Raw genomic sequence first — 22,039 nt, forward strand, 5'->3', positions numbered from 1 at the left:
CGATGAAGAGCTATAAGCCGTTGAAGATGGCTAAGAAAGTAACATGTATGGGATTTTATTAGTGTTATTTTGTGATCGTGTGCTCCTACGATGCCTCTTTTCAACTCTATTTTGACTTTTCTTTACTAAAGACTAGAGTCAACTACAAAAATAGTCACTTTTGGGCTAGCTATTCTTCGAGACGGTCTCTATCATTGGCACGTGCTACATGATTGTGATTGTGAGTGCAATGGTGATTGTGATTGCGTGTATGTGTTGGGATATTGGGATTGGGAGTGAGAGTGAGTGAAATGTGATTGAGAGTGAGATAGCTCGGGGGTGGTCGAGACGTTATGATAGGAGGCAGATTCTCAGCTTGTCCTATCTATTCTGTGTATTTTCTCAATTTTTTAATTTTCAACCCGTGTCATGTCACAAAGACTAGTGACATCCACTATGTTGTGCATTCACCTTGTGCTTGGGATACACAAGGAAATTTCCATTGATGGTAAGATAGGATAGTTTCTCTCAATGTGGTGGACATGCATGCATGTACACATGTGTGAGAGAGAGAGAGAGAGAGAGAGAGAGAGAGAGAGAGAGAGAGAGAGAGAGAGAGTAATATAAAATAGAAGCAAGAAAGTTTCACAAAAAAATATGTGTGTGTGAGAGAGAGAGAGAGAGAGAGAGAGAGAGAGAGAGAGAGTTTTAAACCATATTCTTAGACTTTGCTAGAGGCCTTACCCGAATTTTTTTTTCCAGGCAAATGGCAGAAGGCAGCATCCAAACTATCCTCTCAAGAATTTGTCACTCCAACATTACAATTTGGGTGGGGGAAAAAGTGACTATGAGGTGGATCCACACTTTAGGAGGCCATTGGGTTCTATGGCGATTTGCAGTGGGATAGATTGAGTCATGAGCAATGTGAACCGAGCCTTATCTCAAGAGAGAGAAGCTATGTGCTGCACGTAGCCGTGAGAAGCACGTAAGTGATTATGCATGAGCAACGTTGAGTATCCATGCATATTGCAGAGATCAGCTGTGCAAAGACTCGTTCTTGAGGGCCAGCTCGATCTCCTCGACCACTACATATATCGACTTTGGACACGGGGACTCCAGCCAACTATAAGCTGAGCACCTAGCTAATTTCTGTACAGTACTTTAGATCAAATCGCGCTCTAGCTACTCCCTAAATATCAGAGAGCTGCGCTTGCTGATCAGCTCTACAAAGTTGATATTGCTATTCTACTCACTGCTTCGGCTGATCTGCATCTTCTCCTGGTAGATATAATTTGCCATGGCCAGACGTCCTGTGAATACTCTAGTCATTAGTCTCCTGCTTGTTAGCTTGACCATCAGCATATTGGGAAGCGTCGACGCCGGCCGCAGCTTGCAAGGCAGCAGCGGCCCGCTGCAGTATAGTTTCTACAAGAGCAGCTGCCCCAGCGCTGAGTCTATCGTGCGGCAGGTGGTGGGCAACGCAGTCTCCCAGGAGGCCCGCATGGCCGGCTCGCTGCTGCGATTGCATTTCCACGATTGCATTGTGCAGGGGTGCGATGGGTCGTTGCTGCTCAAGAGCATCCCGGGCGTGCTGGAAGGCGAACAGGAGGCCCGCCCCAACGACAACTCCGTGCGGGGCTTCGAGGTGATAGACGACATCAAGGCCGCGTTGGAGAAGGAGTGCCCGGGAGGCGTCTCCTGCGCCGACATCTTGGCCATGGCCGCGCGCGACTCCGTGGCGGTGGTAAGTTTTAGTTGCATCTGTTGCTCGCTTCAAATTGTTCTGCTTGCATCTGCTTCCGCTTGTGTATAATCTGAATCCTCATATGTTTACTCTACCAATATTCCAAAGTGTAAGTGCCAGTGATCCTGTCTGCATTTCAGAGCCGCGCCCCATCCTATTGTGTTCTGCTCGGCCGGCGTGACAGCCTCACCGCCAGTCGCTCGCTCGCTAGTCAGAACCTGCCCGGATTCAACTTCAACGTCAGCGACCTTGTCGCCAACTTCCCCAACGTCGGCCTCTCCCCCAAGGACATGGCGGTGCTCTCTGGCGGCCACACCATCGGCAAAGCCAATTGCAACACCTTCGTGTGAGAACTTAGAGATTAACATAAATGTGATTAATATCACTATTAATTAATATGCTAATGTCAATACATAAGAGAGTGCAAGATAGAAATAGAGCAATGACAATAGATTGCACTTGAATGGACAGTGAAGACCTTGTTACAAATGAGGGCAGCTAATGGGATTTATATACAAGTTGAGGGAGTGAGGATTATCCATCACATGGGAATTATAGGTAGGTGGGAACACATGTTGAGACTTGCATAGGTAAAAAGGTGTCCATGTGGGAATTAGGGAATAGAGGTAGGTGGAAAGGAAGTCCACATTTATTAAAATCATAAGTTACTTTTACATCCCCCCTTAAGGGTGGATTTCTCATTGTAACATTGAGATTGATGAACAAAAGAGCTTTGTGAAGTAGCCATGCCGTAGATACATGCTATCCCCCCTCAATGAGAAGTTCATCCGGTAGGGATCAAACTCAAATTACGCGATGAAGTTGTTTGTTTAGTGGCGGGCACAGACTTGGTGAGAAAGTCTGCCCAATTTTCTGCAGAAGGAACATACACTAGCTTGACGAAGCCATTTGCGACTAATTCTTTCAAGAGATGGAAGCTTATCTTAATGTGTTTGAGCTTGGATGAGAAGGAAGGTAATTCTGTAAGTGCGATGGTAGACTGATTATCACAAAAAAGAGTGATTGGATCAGTCGAGATATTGAAGGGTAGCTTCAATTCGTTGATCAATTCAGAGATCCAAAGAGCCTCACGGGAGGCAAGAGCAGCAGCAACGTATTCAGCTTCAGTAGAAGAACGTGCAATAGAACATTGTCATTTGGATTGACAAGAGATAGGACTACCAGCCAAAGTGAATACATAGCCTCCTGTAGAAAAACATCGAGGGTCGTCGCCAGCCCAGTTGGCATCAACATATCCTGAAATAGAGATGGGGCTAGAGGGGTCGTAATAGTAAGTGAGGGCATAGTGTTGAGTGGTGCGTAAGTAGCGAAGGGTGCACTTTGCAGCTTGCTTGTGCACTTTATAGGGCTTTGACATAGAGCGAGAGAGGATATGGCCTGTGTAGCAAAGATCGAAACGGGTGCAAGAGATAAGATAACGTAATTGTCCGCAGAATTTTGGGAAATGAAAGGATGGGCAGTAGAGTGCATCAGTGTGAGTGTAATCATGAAATTCAGGAGTAAGCTTGTGCTTAACAGGCAAAGGGGTAAACTCAGGGGTTGAAGAGGACATACCATAGAAGAGGAGGAGTTCTTCAATGTATTTGGATTGAGATAATTGGATAAATTTACCTGCTGGATCTCTTATGACTTCAATGCCGAGAAAATAAGTCATAGGTCCTTTTTCGGTTACTGGGAATTCATGAGAGATGCAATCAAATGCTTGTAGCAACATGTACTCTGATGTGCCAAGAAGAGGAATGTCATCCACAAAGAGGCCTAAGATAGCCATGCCTTTAGAGGTCTGCCATATGTAGATATTGTAGTCTGCCATAAGACGTTCCCAGCCACATTTGAGCAAGTAGTGGTGCATGCGGATGTACCACTCTCGTGCGGATTGTTTTAAGCCATAAATGGGCTTATGCAATTTACATACATAATCAGGGTGGTGAGGGTCTTCAAAATGAGGAGGTTGTAGCATATAGATGATCTCTTGGAGCAAGCCATGTAAGAAGACAGTTTTTATATCAAGATGATGTAAAAGAAGATTAAACTTAGCAGCAAGTGCAATAAGAAGCCGAAATGCAGTCATACCCAGTACTAGCGAATAGGTGTCGAAGTAATCCACACCTTGTTGTTGAGTGAAGCCGCCAGCGACAAGGCGTCCTTTGTAGCAATCAACTAAGCCGTTGGGGTGGTATTTCTTCTTTAATAGCCATTTGCAAGAGACAATGTTATGATTCTTAGGAGGTGGCACAAGCTCCCAAGTGTTAGCTTCTTTGAGGGCTTGGAGTTCATCCAATATAGTGGCATGCCACTCCTTACTCTCGCTAGAAGCAAGGGCATCGAGAACAGAGAGGGGAAGGGCATCTTCAAGAGGCTCTGGTGGATTTTCAAGAATCATTTCATCACTTAGGATAGCAGAGAAATTGGTGGCTTCATAGATCTCGTGAAGAGAGCGGGTGTGGCCATGCGAACTAGAGGTGTCTTGGTCCAAGTGTATAGCCGAAGTGTGTTGCGATGGCAAGGTGGCAGAAGTAGAGCTATGAGGCTCGCCTTCGTCGACATCTGCTGGGATGGGAGTAACTAGCAAGGTTTTGTGGGAGTTGCGGAAAAAAGGTGAGACCAGTAGCGAAGGTGATGGGAGCTCACGAGGTGGAGCACCGAGTGTCTGCGGTGTGATGGAAGTAGCGGCAGTCGGGATGGACGGTGTTGGTGATGGTGTCAACTGTGAGGAGATGGGTGCAAGAGGTGGTGCAGGAGTGTTGCCGATTGGCTGTGCATGAGAATGCAAGACACGAGGAGGTGGACGGGCGATGAGGAAAGGCCTTTGGATGGTGAAGGGAGACTCAAGATTGTGCCTAGAAGGGTGGGAAATTTTCATGGGTGTGTGTGTGGGTGAGGCCGTCAACAAAGATTGATGAGAAGAGTGGACTGATGATGAGAATGTAGGGTCCAATGGTGGAGAATATTTGCCTGAGATGATGAATTCTTCATCAAAGACGATGGTATGGGCAAAGATAAACTTGTGATGGTCTGGGATATAGAGGCGGTATGCCTTGATGCCAAAGCGATCACCATAGCCGACAAAAGTTGTGCGTTGAGCACGTGGTGATAGTTTTGATAAAGGTTGTGTCACAAGTGGGTATGCAATGCTTCCAAAGATTCGAAGGTGGCCAAGATGAGGTGGGTGACCGTGCCAAAGGGTGTAGGGTGTAGTAGAAGGATTGTGGGTGGATGGAATGCGGTTTTGAATATAGCATGCAGTGGCGGTATCTTCTTCCCAGTAGGTGTCTGAGAGGCTATCTTGAAGAAGCATGGCATGAGAAGCTTCAAATAGTGTGCGATTCTTGCACTCGGCATGATCGTTTTGTTGTGGGTGGTCGGTGATAGAGAATTCATGTCGAATACCAACAGAAAGACATAGATCTTTGAATGCATGAGAAGTGTATTCCCCACCATGATCTGTGCGGAGAGTTTTAATGTGGCAACCATGTTTAGTCTCAAATAATGCCTTGAATGTGCAAAAATGAGAGAAGGTTGAGGATTTCTCGTCCATGTAGTAAGTAGTTGTGTATTTTGAGAAATCATCTATAAAAGTAAGCATATACTTATTGCCATTGAGGGAGTTGACGGGCAATGGGCCACAAACATTAGAGTGGATGAGGTCGAGAGGTGTAGTGGCTCGTGATGATGAAGTGGGGAATGGGACATGATTTGATTTAGCAAGAATGCAGCCCTCACAAAGTGTGACGTGAGTGAGGTGCTTGGGAAGACCTAGTGCAAGTTGGCCATGAGTGAGTTGGTGCAAAACATGTTGAGAAATATGTCCTAGTCTATAATGCCATTTGAGTGTGTTTTCTTGTGTTTTTATGGATGATGCATATGCATGTGCAGGCGATGAGTCACCCAATGGATAAAGACACCCAGTTTTGGGGACCAAAGGTGTGACATACTGACCATCTTTGTTTAGTGCCGAAATGTGACAGCCTTCTTGCACGAATTTGATGATGATGCCGTTGTCGGTTAGCTCGTTGACAGAGATGAGATTTTTCTTGAGACCAGGGACATAATATACGTGAGAAATAGTGGTGTGTAGGCCATTAGGTAGGTTAATGACAGCATCTCCATAGGCTTTGGCGAGCTGGTGGTTGTTATCATCGAGGCATACTTCTAGAGAGTGTTCTAGATAAGTGATGTTGGATAGCCAGTGTAGGTGATATGTCATATGATGGGTGGCGCCCGTATCAAGTAGCCATATATTGGGATATGAAGTGGCTATAGTGGTGGCATATAGTTGCAAAGGATAAGATGGGCTATCATAAGTAGATATGTGAGCATAATGAGCTTAACCATAAATAAAAGGATATGGTTGGCCATGGCGTGTTCCCCCTTGAGAGTAAGAAGGATATAGATTAGGGTGAGAGATAGGACAACTACCTTGATTGCGTGGTTGCCGATAGTCCTTTGTGAGGTGTCCAAAGCGATGACAACTGGCGCATTGCTTTGAATATTGGTGATTGTGGTGGCTTTGAAATTGTGACTTTCTTCCAGAATTATCGTTTTGTCGAGGAGGGCCCGAATGTTGAGGCTTCTTGTTGTTGTAAGGGCGTGAGTTTTTTGTCATAGTGACAAGTGCCGTGGACTTCTGCAAGCTGCTAGTGTGGTCACGAAGCGTTTCCTCCTGATGGATCTTGGCTACAAGATTTTGTAGCTGCAAGCTAGTCGTAGTGGCTTGTGTAGTGATAAAGGCTCTCCATGATGCAGGTAGAGAAGCCAATAAGAGCATACTTTGAAGCTCTTCAGGGATGGTAAACCCTGAGATAAGTACTTCATCTAGAAGTATTTGCCACGTCTCCAGAAACTTGGAGGATGACTGACCCTCTTGCATGGTAGTGTTTACCAATTTCTTGATTAGGGAAACTTGGTAGACGAGGTCAGTGTGCTCGTAGTTCTTCTCGAAGAATTTCCAAATGGCGCTGGTAGTAGTTAGCTTTTTCACCATTTGGACTTGCCGATCTTGGCAATGGAGAATGAGCTCCATCTTGGCACTATTGTTTTTACTATGCCAAGTATTATAAGTGTCGATGAAGTATGTTGAATCTTTGTCTTTGGGGTCTTCGGGGTGGTCAGAATGCTCTTCAACTCCTGACGTGACGTCCCAAAGTTGCAGCTGCTTGAGGTAGAGTTCCATCTGAATTTTCCACACTTGGTAGCTAGTGTCGTTAAGCTTGTCAATAATGTCGTGGGGCTTGTAGGTGGATGCAGAAGATGAAGAAGCTAACTCGGCCATCTTTCGAGGTTCCGGATTCCTTGAAAAGAATGGAGAATGAGGCTTCGAGTATGGGCTGGAGAGATGGAAGACTCTTAGCGCTAATTAGAAAAATTAATCTTAAGCTCTATCGCTCTGATACCATGTGAGAACTTAGAGATTAACATAAATGTAATTAATATCACTATTAACTAATATGCTAATGTCAATACATAAGAGAGTGCAAGATAGAAATAGAGCAATGACAATAGATTGCACTTGAATGGACAGTGAAGACCTTGTTACAAATGAGGGCAGCTAATGGGATTTATATACAAGTTGAGGGAGTGAGGATTATCCATCACATGGGAATTATAGGTAGGTGGGAATACATGTTGAGACTTGCATAGGTAAAAAGGGGTCCATGTGGGAATTAGGGAATAGAGGTAGGTGGAAAGGAAGTCCACAGTTATTAAAATCATAAGTTACTTTTACACTTCGCTGCACGGTTGACCCCCAACACCGACGACCCCACCGCCCTCGAGTCCAACTACCGCGAGTCGCTTGTGCCTCAGTGCCCTACCGGTGCCAATGTTGCCTTTGTGGACCTCGACGTCGCCTCCCCCACTCTCTTTGACAATGGCTACTACTCCAACCTCCTCAGCAACTGCGGACTCCTCCACTCCGACCAGGTGCTCTACTCCACCGTCGGCACCACACGTGACCAGGTGGCCTGCTACGCTAAGAGCCAGGCCTCCTTCTTCAACGACTTCATGGCCGCCATGATCAAGATGGGCAATATCGCCCCCCTCACCGGCTCCACGCAAGGAGAGGTACGCACCCAATGCGGCTTCGTCAACAGCAGCTAGCCAGTTCTTACAAGCTAGACTGTCTCCCTACAACGTTGCCTAACAGCTATGATCACTCATTGAGAGGATCGACAGAAGCTAAAAGTATGCATAAAATTTCTAAATATCGAAAAAGGAAAATGATTCGTTTAGCCCCTTGAAAAAAAAAATATTCACAACATTTTAGTACCCACATAACATTCAACTGTGGCTCCTCAATCTTTTATTGAAGTTATTTTGTATATAAAATGTAGAATTCAATTAGCTTGAAATGTGTTGCTTTCGTCGTTGTTGAGGTGGCCTAGTTTTGTCAAGCAAGTGTGCTTTGACTGGTGTAGGAGATTGCTCCATAATCAATTTTCTATTTAATGTCTTTTGTATACCATAGTAAACTTTCAATTAGCTTGAGAAGTATTGGTTTCTTTGTTATTGAGGTAGTTTAGTCTTATCAAACAAGAGTGCTTTGACGAGTTTGTAAAGCAGATTATTCCATGATCCATTCAATTTATGAGACTACAACGGTGACTATTCGATTGTGAAAGAATAAGATTCAGCTTTATAAATGAAACCAAACATTTTTCTTTTTTACTGATATTCTCAGCCTCCATTTTTTCCACTATAATTTCAGACTACTATTCTCATTGATCTACAATGTCGTGATCACTATGGACAACATTGCTCCACTCACTCACTCGACGCCTGTCGAGTTATACAATACCCAATGTATTCATATCAACAACAACTTGCTAGAATTGTTCCCTACAAGGTCGGCCCAATGTTACGAATACTCATTGAGCGGATTAAGGAAGTCAAAGTATACATGAATTTCCTAAATATGGAGAAAGGAAATTCATTCTTTCGGCCCCTTGAATTTGGTGAATACATAATATTCACTAATTTAAACCTACGCACTGGAGTGTATAGGTGTGCGAGAAAATTGGTGTGTGTGCAGAGAGGGATAAAGAGGTGTTATGTGTGTGGTTGAGAATTAGGAGGAAATTAAGCTGATTGGGACCTCCATTGGAACGCAATAAGCTATGCTTTTGTGTGTGCCTCTATACTTGGCTATGCTCAAACGATTGTTTTCAATGAATTTTTGTTACTCAGTGTTTTCTTGGAGAGGATATGGGTGTTGTGATTCCACCTAATCTATGGAGATGTGTGTGTGTGTGTGTGTTGTCACGCGCGTCCCTATTGACGGTGATCGGGCACTTACCACCAGCCATTAGCTAGCTGATTGGTGACCTCTGTTCAAGTGCTAGTTTGCATGTCGTGGGTACCTATCTACTAGGCATGTTCAGCCTTGGGAGGCTAAGCATGCGGTGTGGGTCGAGATCTCTTGCGAGGACATGGCTTTGCTAAGTGGCCCGTCTTCCTGCAAATGAAGCATTGGTTCAGGAGAGTTGAATACTCCAAGCACACTAGCAGCCTTGGATGCAATTGAAGCTTCCATGCAGGGGGTCTCAAAAATTGTCCCGATCTTGGAAACAATCCCAGAAAGAAGCAGCAAGTAACTCCGTGCTCAACTCAGGGAGGCATGCCAAAATGGGCAGATAGTGCTCCTCAATAAGAACATACAAAGCTACATCAAAACTATGGTGCCACTCTCAAAAATAAGATCGAACCATTGGGATGGCGATGGGGCTCATTAAAACGACCTTGGTAGCCATCTTAACACTAGAATGGTAACCTAACAGGACATAAAAGTGTCCTTTCAGGGTTTTGGGAAAAATTTCCAAAACCATAGTAGATCCACTCATTTTGAAAAATCCTTTCATGAGCTTATAGTTCAATAACTACTACATATGGAAAAAATGAGAAACTTGTAATTTTTCTCATCCCTTGGTCACTACAAGCCTCCAAAGTTGATGGACCAGTGCATTTTGCCCAAAACAACAATTTCTTACGGTTGATTGCATATAAATAAGAGTGGGGATTTTTGTAGGACCTGAGATAAAATGTCCCGTTAACTTCAATGGGTTGGTGACCAAAACATATGGTTGCTCTTACCTCACTATTGTTTTTTGGGCAAAAAAAATAGGTACAAAAAAGTTGCATTTTTGCCATTCTGCGGACCTACCATCAAAGTTTCTATAGTGACGCTCAATACAGATACTATATACATGTTTTCTTAGTTCCCTTTGGGCCTTTGGATTCAAAAGGATCCATGGATCATGTCAAAAGGATAATGGATCTCTTACAATTGGAACCTTGGGGGCAGTGATAAAGTGCTAAATACAGCAAACATGAAAAAATTGGGTTTAGCATTACGACCTCTAGAAACCCATAGAAACTACTCAATATCTAGCCAAGTTTGTAGTCTATGATTAGATATGGTTACTACCTACAAAATACAAACAATTGTCCTATGAAACTAGCAATATTGAGAAAGTTATACTTGCCACTCTAAAATGTATCGTATTCTTCAGCAATCAAAAAACTCAACCATCATCATATACTATGCTATATAGCATATTAGATCCCCCAAAACTCAAGGAAGATTAGCTTTATGTTATACATTACACTTACACAATCAAAATTGAATTTTGATATCAAGAAAGCCACCAAAAAAATCATAAAAGTGCTAATTTTGGCCAAAAAATAGGATTATGCAATTCTTGTAAATTGGTCATAACTTTCAATTTTAACACTTAGCTCTCCCTACAAGCATCAAAACATGTTGAGAACTATGAAGGCCTAACCTCTAGCCATCTAAACCTCACAAACATAAAGTTTAGAGTGGTATAGTTGCCAAAAATTGAAAAAAAGCCAAAAACAGGACCCGTTTTTTCACACAGTTTAGGTTCAAAAATGTTGTGCAAGAGTAAGGTTAATGGTGAGATCCATACTCCAAAAAAAATGCTAAGTTTTTTTCAGCTCATAAGGCAACTTTGTGTATATATAGCACCTAGAAATTCAGTTTCATACTCTTCAAATAATTCAAGCAAAATGGTCACTTAACAGGACACAAAAGTGTCCAAGGACATAAAAGTGTCCTGTTACCATTCTAGTGTTAAGAGTCTCAAAATCAACTTTGTAGTATCCTTACACAAGAAGCTGGATGTCAATGATCTTTTCCACCTCTACTAGAAGGTGGAAATGGACTAGGCTGTGTACCTCACCCCAACTGGGTCAATTGCCAAGGATCTTGCAGATAATAGAGGTTGCTTAAAGGAGCTCCACCTCTACTACAAGGCGTGCTTTCTCTACTTGCGACCGAGCAAATTAGATGGTGGGCTCGGCGGGGTCACGCAAAGGGGATTCATCTTAGTCCATCCAAGAGCATCCATTTGTGTCTACTACTGCTGGTGGGCGAGGTGCAAACACGACCTTTGCTACTATAGAACCCTTTCTCACAAGAGAAACCGAACGAGGACAAGGGAGGCCGACACACTGAGAAACAACCAAGAGCAATAGGGAAAATTTGGATTCTCAAAGGGGCCCTATAAGGATGTTTGACAATCAATCTAATTTAATCAATAGTTTAATCAATCTAACCCTTGATAAAGTGTGTGGAACGCACAACACAACCATCAATGAACAATTTAAAAATGTCCGATTGTGGTCAAACATCGTACATATTTACATCCAAGACAACACCAAGTCATCTACTGACGAGTGGCATATCTATGGATCAGAAAGCACAATGCGTGCCGTGCTAAGATGAAGAGGGCATAAGTATGCATCTCTCCACTCTTAGGTAGACACACATATCCCTCATATTTCTATGTAGTAAGAGTGATGATGTGACTTAATCCAATCCCTGATGAAGTGTGGAACTTACAACACAAACGTCAGTGGCCAACTTAACAATCTCAGATGCAAGCCAAATATCGTATGTATCTACATCCAAGACAACACCAAGTCATCTAGTGATGAAAAATGACATGTCTTTGGAGTTCGAAACACAAGAGTAAGTAGTGCATCACACAAAGAAGAAGAGGGCATAGACTATGCATCTCTCCACTCTCTGTTTGACAAACAGAACTCTTGTGTGTACATGAAACAAACAACACTTTGAGTTGATCTAAATTTGAGCAACCAATAGGTCACTCTGAAGTGAGAGGTGTAGCCATTAGGTGAAATTTGGACTCACAAAGGGGCCCTTTAAGGAGTTTGACTTTAGCTCTCTCTACCAAAATGGGCGCATGGATAAAGTTTTACAAACAAACTCCAAATTTGGCAGAGGTTTGATAGGTAGAATGTCCTCCTCAAGCTCTATCTATTAATATATAGCACACATTGAGATTCCTCATATTTTAGAAGATTCTTTTTTTGATTCACTTAGATTTCGACAGAGTTGTCACATCATAGGTGAATCAAAAAAAATAATCTTCTAAAATATGAGGAATCTCATGGCGTGCTATATATCTGTAGATTGAGCTCGAAGGGGACATTCTAACTGTCAAACCTACGCCAGCTTTGGAGTTTGCTTGCAAAACTTTATCCATGCGCCCGTTTTGGTAGAGAGAGGTAAAGTGAAACTCTTTAAAGGGCCCCTCTGTGAGTCCAAATTTCACGTAATGATCATGCCTACTGCACACCACGAGTTGACCACTAAACCCTAAACTCAACCCTATGGTGAGAGATAGAGAGTTGCACCACATGAGTGAGAATCTAATTCTGTCCTAACACCCTTCTCTGCAGTGAGCCAAGTGGCTGCACAACACAAGAAAAGGGATGAATTTCTACACACTTCTGGACTAAGCCAAATGGCTACACAAGCTCTGGCTATCTTAAAACTCTTCTCAAACTCTGGCACTCCTTTCGATCAAAATTGGCTCAAGATCTAGAACTTCTTTTGATCGAAGCTGACGACGATACCTTATATAAGATATTTTTTTATTGAAAGCATTTTTTATCGAAAGGTCTTTCGATAAAAAATTCTTTCGATCAAAAAGAAAATAAGATAAACATTTAGTGAATACGGGATTTTGGCGTATCATATGGTGTTTTATACGTATAATTTTTTTGCTATGGGCGTATAAATGTAATGCAGATACTTATACTTACAAATGCATATGTACATTATGGAAAATATTCTCATGCATCTTAAAGTGAAGAATCAATCTCTTAGCACTCGTTCCCACTAGGTACGTGCCACAACACAGCAACATGTTGCATTCGATTATTTGGTGATTGAAGAAATGTACAGTCCAATGTAGACTTTTCTCATGCCACACTAATATTTTAAGCTATCATTAGTGTAATACTGTTGGAGATATATATGGCTCACTCTACTCAACTTGGTCTCACCTATATATTTGTATCTTGTCCTCAATATGAATCAGTCTTTCGTAGCGTATATGGTGTGTCTCTTGTCTCGTCTCTCTCTCTCTCTCTCTTTCTCTCTACATCTCAACATGGTATCAGAGCAGTAACGATAACGCGTCGATTCAATTCATGGTGACAAAACAGTATGTGTATGCGATTTGCATGTAAGATTCAAAAATTGCTACAAATTTTATTTTTGAGCATTGATTCTTGTTAACTGTGGTTGTTTTGTGTTAAGAAGAATATGATTAGTGTTTTGTGTGGCGTTTATTGCTAATCAATCTAATTGTTGATTACGTTTTCTTGTTGATGACACCCTGAACTTCATCTCAATTTTTCTTGCTATTCTGATCAAAATTTGGAGAAACGGGAAAAGCGCAATGGAGCGTAGCACAAAGGCACTTTTCATCTAAAACTTGTTCGTCTCCTCGAGCTCTTCGATTTGAGTGCTAGGTTTGCGTCAATCAGAGTTCGCAGAAGAAAGTTATGCTGTTTTTACTGCAATTGAGCTTGACGCAGCTTTCTTTGTCCTACTTCTTCGTGAAGCGTCCGCGATCATTTTTCTTATTTTGGCGTTAAATTTTTCAAGAAGATTTAGCTTTTTGCTATTCGTATTGTGGCGGTCAATCATGCGTCTCACGCCACTCTATTTTGAGGACTCTTTTATTATTAACGTCTCCTTTACCCTGCCTTTTTTGGGTGACGTCTCTCACATCTTTGGACGTTCCTTGAGAATCCTTCTTACGTTTATCGTTGACAGAACGCAGTCCTCATATCTCTCTCATTCTCAATTGTGGCCTTCACCATATATGGTGTGCAAATTCTGCGATCTTATCTTATACGTCTTCTCGCAACAAGATATGGCTATGAATATTCTCGTCAACGGATTTCCTTCTGGCCAGCGTCTGTTCCTCCTTTCGAAGGTCAAGGTTTTCCAGGCTGGAAAGCAAAGATGTTGTTAATTCTTGAAGGCGATGAACTCTCCGATGTTGTTCTTGGAAATCGAGTTTGTCCGTCTTAGCCTGTTGATACGGATAATGATAACGTGCTTATCACCGAAGGACCTATATTTGAAGATTGGACTATTGCAAACTTTCAGAATAAATCTGTCACAAAAATACTTTATTTGAGAGGGTTGCTTAACAAGTTACAATATGAAGTTGGTACTGCCATGACGGGACATATTGAATCTTTCAAATCTATTATTAATCAACTTGCTGCTGCCGGTGATCCTGTTCCACAAAAGGAACTGATTACACTTCTCCTTGATACGGTGAAGGACTCTTCTTATGATAACATTGTTACTATTCTCTCTAATAAAGATGGTCTTGATTTCGACCAAGCCTGCATGTCTTTAATTGAATACTCTCAACGTCAAGAACGTTGTAATGCTGGTCATGATACAGCTATGATTTCACAAGAGGAGACTGAGTCACAACAGATGGAACGGGATTTTTATGATCGAAGGCGTCCATTTCAATGAGGAAACCGCAGAGGTGGCCGTCGCGGTAATATTTTCTCTTGTCTCAAATTTCCTAATAAGCAATGTTCTTACTGCAACAGAAATGGCCATACTGAAGATGATTGTTGGGCACGTCAATATGATGAAGAACACAATATTACCACAAAACAACCACGTTTATCTAGAGACTCTTCTTCTTCTTCTTGTGAATATTGTGGACAATCTGATCATCCCACTCATATGTGCTATAAGCGTCGATTCGACACAGATCAAAATAGAGCATATGCTACTGAACATCGAAACAACATTGTACCAGAAACAAGCTACTCTATGTTCAGTTGCTCCAGACAGAATACTTCATGTACGTGATGGATCACTTTTTATTGTCGATTCTGGTGCTATAGGAAATATGACATATCAGTCTAAGTGGCTCCATAACTATCATCCACTGCCAGTTCAACGTGTTGTTTATCTTGCTGATGATACTACTTGTCAAGTAAAGGGTATTGGAGACTTATATCTTGGTACCTTATCTTCTTCCACTCGAATTTTGCGAGGAGTATTACATGTACCAGATCTTCAACTTAATCTTCTTTCAGTTGCTAGACTTGTTGATCATGGTCTGTTTGTTGGATTTCATCATACCAAAGTCCGAATTGAGAAAGATGGACAGACTATAGCCACTGCTCCTTGAAATGGTAATTTGTTTAAACTCTCTCTCAACGATGCTGTAGCAAATGTTGTCACTGCTCCAGGTGATCATGATTGCAAAGTATGGCATCACTGTTTTGTTCATGCTGATTTCTCAAAACTCCTTGATCTTCAATGTCGTGATCTTGTTCATGGCATGGATCTTTAAGCCCATCCCCATATGGGAATTTGTGAATTTTGTGCTCTTGGGAAACACAATCGCAAACCCTTTCCTCTTTCAAATACAACTCATTCTCATGACATATTGGATCTTGTTCATACTGATATATGTGGACCTCTATCTTCTTCGAGATCATATTATCGCTACTTCATTACTTTCATTGATGATTTCTCAAGGTATACGACTGTATTTCTACTTAGACAAAAATCTGAAGCCTTATCTGTTTTCAAACAATTCCACAAGGCTGTGTAACTTCAAACTGGTCGTCGCCTTAAGAAGCTTCGTAGTGACAATGGAGGCGAATATGTTTCTCGAGAGTTTCTGAGTTATTGTGTTGACAATGGAATTCATCATGAACACACTATTCCATATTCGCCTCAACAGAACGGTGTTGCTGAACGAAAGAATCGCACTATTCTCAATGCTGTAAGATGTATATATGTTGATTCATTCTAGCTTATCTCGTGTTTTATGGGCTGAAGCTACTTTGACAGCAGTATTTATTCAGAATCATCTTCCTACTACTGCACCCTCTGGTAAGATACCCATCACAGCATGGACAAGTGACATTCCTTCTGTATCTCATTTTCGAACCTTTGGATGTATTGCTTATATTCATGTTCCCAAAGAAACACGAACAAAGCTTGATGCTCCTGGTCTCTAAAGGTACATGGATACTAACTGAATTACCTCCTGGCCGTACAGCTATTAAATGTAAGTGGGTGTATAAGACAAAAGTAAAAGCAGATGGATCTTTTGACAAGTTGCTGGTGTTGATTATCAAGAGACTTTTTCACCAGTTGTTCGCATTACAAGTGTTCGAGTTTTATTGGCATTTGCTGTTCAATTTGATTTAGAAGCTCATCAAATGGATGTGCGAACTGCTTTTCTTAATGGTGACTTGGAATAGGAAATTTATATGGAACAACCAGAAGGGTTTTTTATTCCAGGTAAAGAAGACCTTGTTGCTCAACTCCATAAGGCACTATATGGTCTCAAACAAGCTTAGCGAGTCTGGTATACAAAATTTGATATTTTCTCACCTCTAAAGGATTCATCTCTTGCTCGTCAGACCCCAACTTATACATAAAACGCCAAGGTAGCAGTTTTGTGATTCTTGCTCTTTATGTGGATGATACCATCCTTGTTTCCAATGATTTGGGATTTCTTCAGCAAGTGAAAAAGTTATTGTCTTCTGCATTTGATATGGTGGATCTTGGAGAGATTCACTCGTGTCTTGGCATTCAAATCCAACGGAACCGTACAAAAGGTATTTTATTCCTTCGACAATCAAAGTTTATTGTAGATACTATTCAAAATTTTGGTATGGAATCTGCACATTCAGCCAACACACCTTGTCTTGCGAGCTCTACGAAGAACACTTCTGACAATGGCGATCAACTTGTCACAAATCAACCTTATGCTAACTTGATTGGATGTCTTCAGTTTGTTGGCATGAACACTCGTCCTGATATTGTGTTTGCTGCTAATTATCTTGGACAACATCTTGCATGTCCTTCTCTTAAGCATTGGTCTGCTGCAAAGCGTGTGTTGAAATACTTGAAAGGCGATACAGATTTTGGTTTAGTCTATCCATGACAACTCACATCGGATTCTATGCAATCTCTTTCTCTTTTGGGTTACACACATGCAGACTGGGCAAGCTCACATTTATCTATGCGATCTACTAGTGGAAATTGCTTCTTTATAAATGGTTGTCTTGTTTCTTGGACCAGCAAGAAACAACGTTGTGTTGCAGTTTCTACGACTGAGTCAGAATATGTTGCGGCATCACTTGCAGCTCGTGAGTTGATTTGGCTTCGACAAATGCTGGTTGATATTGGTCACTCTCCTCTTTCTAGCACACCCTTGCGGTGTGACAACCAAAGTGCTATTAGTCGTGCAAAAGACTATGTTCAACATAATAAGTCAAAGCACATTGCTGTCCATTATCATTATGTCAGGTATTAAGTACTCAAAGGAACCATTATGGTTGAACAATGTCCAAGTGACCAGATGATTGCAGACATTTTGACCAAAGGCCTCAACGAGTCACGTTTCATCCTCTTGCGCTCAGAGTTTGGAGTTGCTTCGACCTCACTCTTTCTAGATTAGCTTCTTTGCTATTGTAATAGCTTTGTACATATGACATTGTAATCTTTTAGGTACCATGCACTATGCACACTCCACATTTGCACATTGTGATCTCTAAATCACTTGAATATTTGTACATAGATGCACAATTCACTTTCACATCATTATCGCTGGTTCATATTTTCACATTGTATAGGGGCTTGGGTTTTTCCCTTGAACTCCCCAAGGGTTTTTTCATCCAAAGCTAGAGACCTTTGTTTGAGTGGGGGTGTTGGAGCTATATATGGCTCACTCTACTCAACATGGTCTCACCTATATATTTGTATCTTGTCCTCAATATGAATCTGTCTTTGGGAGCGTATATGGTGTGTCTCTTGTCTCGTCTCTCACTCTTTCTCTCTACATCTCAACAAATACGAGTATTAAAAAGCTCAAAAATAATGTTTCAATTTTAAAAGCTAGATAACAAAAGCTTGCAAGTATAAAATCCCGGATTATGAGAACGGGATCAAACAACATTAGATTTTAGGGTTACTTTGTGTTCCCCATTCACCCAAAGATTAGGGGTCAAAGCATCTTTTAGAAGATTAGCATGAAAACAAGGTCATACTCAAGAAAACAATGAGGTAGGACTACATTCCCCACTGCAGCACGAGGATCTAGTTGGAATGTAGAGGGCAAAGCCGGCGTCCATGGCATCAAATGTCTATGTAGCCGTTCCCACTTGTCATGTTGAAACCCTCGCAGATCCTCATATGTCTCTCTTTCTCTCTAATTTTATTAAGCATGCTAATTTAGGTTAATAAAATGAGCATGAGTAATCTAATGATCAAATATCTACGATTGTTTTGTCCATTTTTTAATGAAAAATATCAAATGCCTTATATTTGTTTTCAATAAAATAGAAAGAAGTACTAAAATTTGATTATTTTTGCTCCAAAGTATTGCACGATAATGCTAGAGGTAGATGACGGGTACTTATAACCTCTCTCTCACATGCACACACACATAGAGTTCTTCAATTGCACAAGAGCTCTTTGCTCATCATTTCTTCACAGAAAAAGAGAGAATACGCAATACAAAATATGGAATGAATATAATCTAGAATGAAGTTGTTGGGGTGGAATGTGTGTGGCGTATAGGAGAAGAGTGTGAGCCACTTCTATTTCATGCACGGTTGCCCACACCGGGCGGGCTGTGTGTCCTACTTGTGGGCTGTCATTCATGAGAAGTGGCTAGATTTTTTTGGGCAAGCTAATCTATTCAATTAATCATCATTTCATGTCTAAATCCCTTTTTTGGGTCAAATTTTTTCTTAAATATCATGTTCTAAAAGTTCTAAAAGCATGGGACGGTAGTGGTAGTGATAATCATAGTAGTATTACACATGGTGGTCTAGGCAAAGATGGTTGGTATTAGAGAGTGATCAATGCAATTCTATGGATGCCTGCAGGTGCAGGACAGAGTGCTAAAGCAGGTGTGAAGACCCTTGGGAGGCAAATGACTAAGAACATGTATGCATGATGTGGCTTTTTAGGCCAAGAAAGGCTCCAATGGCGGCCAACCCGGTTGGTAGGGTGAGGTGCCCAAAGTGCTGAAATTGTGCCTAAAAATGTGGTGTTCAAGGTATTCTACGAGTTGGTCCAGATGGCTCCTCAAAACAGAGCTACGATGTGAAAGATATCAAAGTTCAAATATGGAAGGCTTTGCAGATCCTCAACAGACAAGGAAAGTGCATATATATGGTCAGAGATAATGTCAATGGATAGCTATGATGTGCTCAAGTTCTGGTGCATGCCAGCCTTTCTGGACCCACAATTGGAGCTTAGATGGGCAAGTTATGGCCGGTTGAAGATTTGTCAGGGACCAGTTATGTGGTATTTTGTTTTCCTCGGTAGACGTGCTATATGGAGCTCTTTCAACTTGCCAGAGATTTAAGAAGTAGTATGCATTGGGTGGAGTAGGCAAGATTTGACCCCAAGGCATCCACTACGAAATATGTAAGGTAGCATGTGTGAACAAGATAAGGGATTTATGATTAGGTAGAATAATAGAAAAATGTACTTACATAAAGGGTTTTTTAATTGAGGAAGTGAAACGTTCCATACATAAGGGCTATTTTTTTTTACAAAAAGGTATACAGAAGGGGTACATATAATAATTGAAAATATACAGGTAAGGGATTATTTAAATACCTCTTGTTTGCACGTGCTATATGCAATTTTTACATAGTGGAATCCCAGGGATTCGACGGTGCATCAATAAGAGCTATGGAGGTTTAGATATTGACGGTTGAAGTTAGGAGTGTTTGCATAGGGGATGGTGTCAAATGGATTTCAATGTTTTAGGGATGTGAGGTGCTAGGCCATCAAAGAGTCAAAGTGTTGTGAGACTCTGAAAGCTCAAACTGAGCAAGGTAAGGATTCAAGCAGGCTTTTTGGAAGGCCAATTTGACACTAGATCAAGGAATAAGATGAGTTCAAAGTGGGGAGGGAAAAGTTGTTAAAAAAATGGAGTCCCATAAGGTTTTTCAACACCACCCAAGTGGGGAACGTCCATGAGTCACCACGTGGCTTTCAATATAGGCCCACATGTGGTGGAACAGGCATCTCACTTATGCTATTTATAGTCTATTATGGGGACTCTATGAGCATCACAAAAGGGAGGCAAGAGCTCCCCTTGGAGCTCGCCATGGCAACGATGGTCCGCAGATGGCATCGGGCACTATGGCGATGTCCAACAGTGGTACGATAATTTTGGTGGAAGTTGGCGGCATGCCTATTGGCAATATGTTAAGTCGACAGTTGGTTGTGGTGATGTGGCATTTGGTGGCACCCCTTGGGCATTATGAAAAATTTGGACACAATTGAGCCCTGCAAGAAACTCCAACTCAACATAGAGAGAGGTAATTCTAGAAAATACAAAAGTATTTTTTTGGAATTTTATTTCTCATAGTACATACCTAAACTTTTACTCGATCACTTAAGTGCATTCTCGTATAGAATGCTTTTGGAGAGCCCAACTTAATGTTGGAGCTATATATACCTCCCATGTGATGCTCCTTCAACCATCTTTCAGCTTCGTCCAGTACCCAACAGCGCTGAGCATCAGGGTGAAAATACGCAATTAATATTACACACTACAGCCAACGAAGCTTGCATTTGGTCTGCCTGTGAGCCCGTCGTACTACATCCTGTAGCAACCTTGTAGTGCGGAAACTGGCAGATAGTTTGGAGAAGGAGAAGTCCAGAGGGCGTCCCTACGACTGCGCTCTACTCTCCACTCTCCATACATTACGTCAGTTTCAAGAATATTTGTTTTTGTTTTAACTGTTTACAAGACCTGCAAGCCTGTTCCTCCAGTCATACAAGTCTAATAATAACTGTTTACAAGACCTGCAAGATTCATGCCTTTATTTTTGCCGCAATTCATGCTATAGGCCAAGCTTCCCCTCGCTACATTGCCAGGTGGTGCAAGAAGTGACGATCTACCCTTAATAGGGTAGTTCAACTGCCATCACCATATTATTGCAGAAGAGTATGGTAGCTGCTGCGAGAACGGCCGGCTGATCTGCTTTTGTGGTATTTTTTACTCGCTTCCAGTGCTTATTATGCTGCATTTCACCTGTATGCACTCGTGGCTTAATTGTTTTTTGCACTGCCATAAGACTACAAGTCTAATAATAACTGTTTACAAGACCTGCAAGATTTATGCCTTTATTTTTGCCGCAATTCATGCTGTAGGCCAAGCTTCCCCTCGCTACATTCCCAGGTGGTGCAAGAAGTGACGATCTACCCTTAATAGGGTACTTCAACTGCCATCACCATATTATTGCAGAAGAGTATGGTAGATGCTGCAAGAACGGCCGACTGATCTGCTTTTGTGGTATTTTTTACTCGCTTCCAGTGCTTATGCTGCGGTTCACCTGTATGCGCTCGTGGCTTGTTTGTTTTTTGCGCTGCCATAAGTCGTGCATGCGCGGTTGTGACCGTGGAGCTGAGTTCGTGGCAAGCCAAGACCGAGATTGCGTGCAATAGAGGCCATGGTTGTGTGTTGCGGGCAAGTCGTGTGCGCGCAGATTTTCTTCTCAGGCCGTTGCAGACTTGCTTCGAAAGTGTACATGGATTACTGGTTTGTAGTGTGCGTGAGAAAATTAGCTTGAGGTTCTCTATTCTTGGCCACGTTACCATCTTTAACAACGTATTTTGGGTGTATACATTCGTGGTTTCATATGTCAGTCTAATTTTGATAGCGTATTTTCTTCGAAGTTCCAACCTTACTTCATTGGCAAGTTCATTACTAGTTTGGTCAAAATGAGATATAAATATGTTGTGATCGTCATTGGCATCGTCACAACTAGTGTTCTTGATATTGATCTTTCTTCTATTTGGCTTTGATGCAGATGAAATACGTCTCAAGATCATGGTTATGGATTGTTGATGATATGCATAAGTACGTCCATTGCCATGTGTATGGTATGGAAACACGTTCAAATTATGTCGTCAAAGCCTTCTCT

At 41.8% G+C, this 22,039-nt stretch overlaps 2 protein-coding genes across 2 annotated transcripts; both read left to right on the plus strand.

Annotated features, from left to right (window-relative positions):
• The first annotated feature begins 1,276 nt into the window (after positions 1 to 1,276).
• LOC147435555 (peroxidase P7-like) lies at positions 1,277 to 7,963 on the plus strand. Its single transcript, XM_086487991.1, has 3 exons — positions 1,277 to 1,723; positions 1,864 to 2,067; positions 7,460 to 7,963. Exons 1-3 carry the CDS (start codon positions 1,277 to 1,279, stop codon positions 7,841 to 7,843), a joined length of 1,035 nt encoding a protein of 344 aa, XP_086344117.1. The 3' UTR covers positions 7,844 to 7,963.
• On the plus strand, positions 4,300 to 4,509 carry LOC147435556 (uncharacterized). Its single transcript, XM_086487992.1, has one exon. It carries the CDS (start codon positions 4,300 to 4,302, stop codon positions 4,507 to 4,509), a length of 210 nt encoding a protein of 69 aa, XP_086344118.1.
• Positions 7,964 to 22,039: the final 14,076 nt, after the last annotated feature.

This window comes from Adiantum capillus-veneris, chromosome 18, assembly GCF_014529385.1.
Source record: "Adiantum capillus-veneris isolate H3 chromosome 18, ASM1452938v2, whole genome shotgun sequence".
Lineage (NCBI taxonomy): Eukaryota > Viridiplantae > Streptophyta > Polypodiopsida > Polypodiales > Pteridaceae > Adiantum > Adiantum capillus-veneris.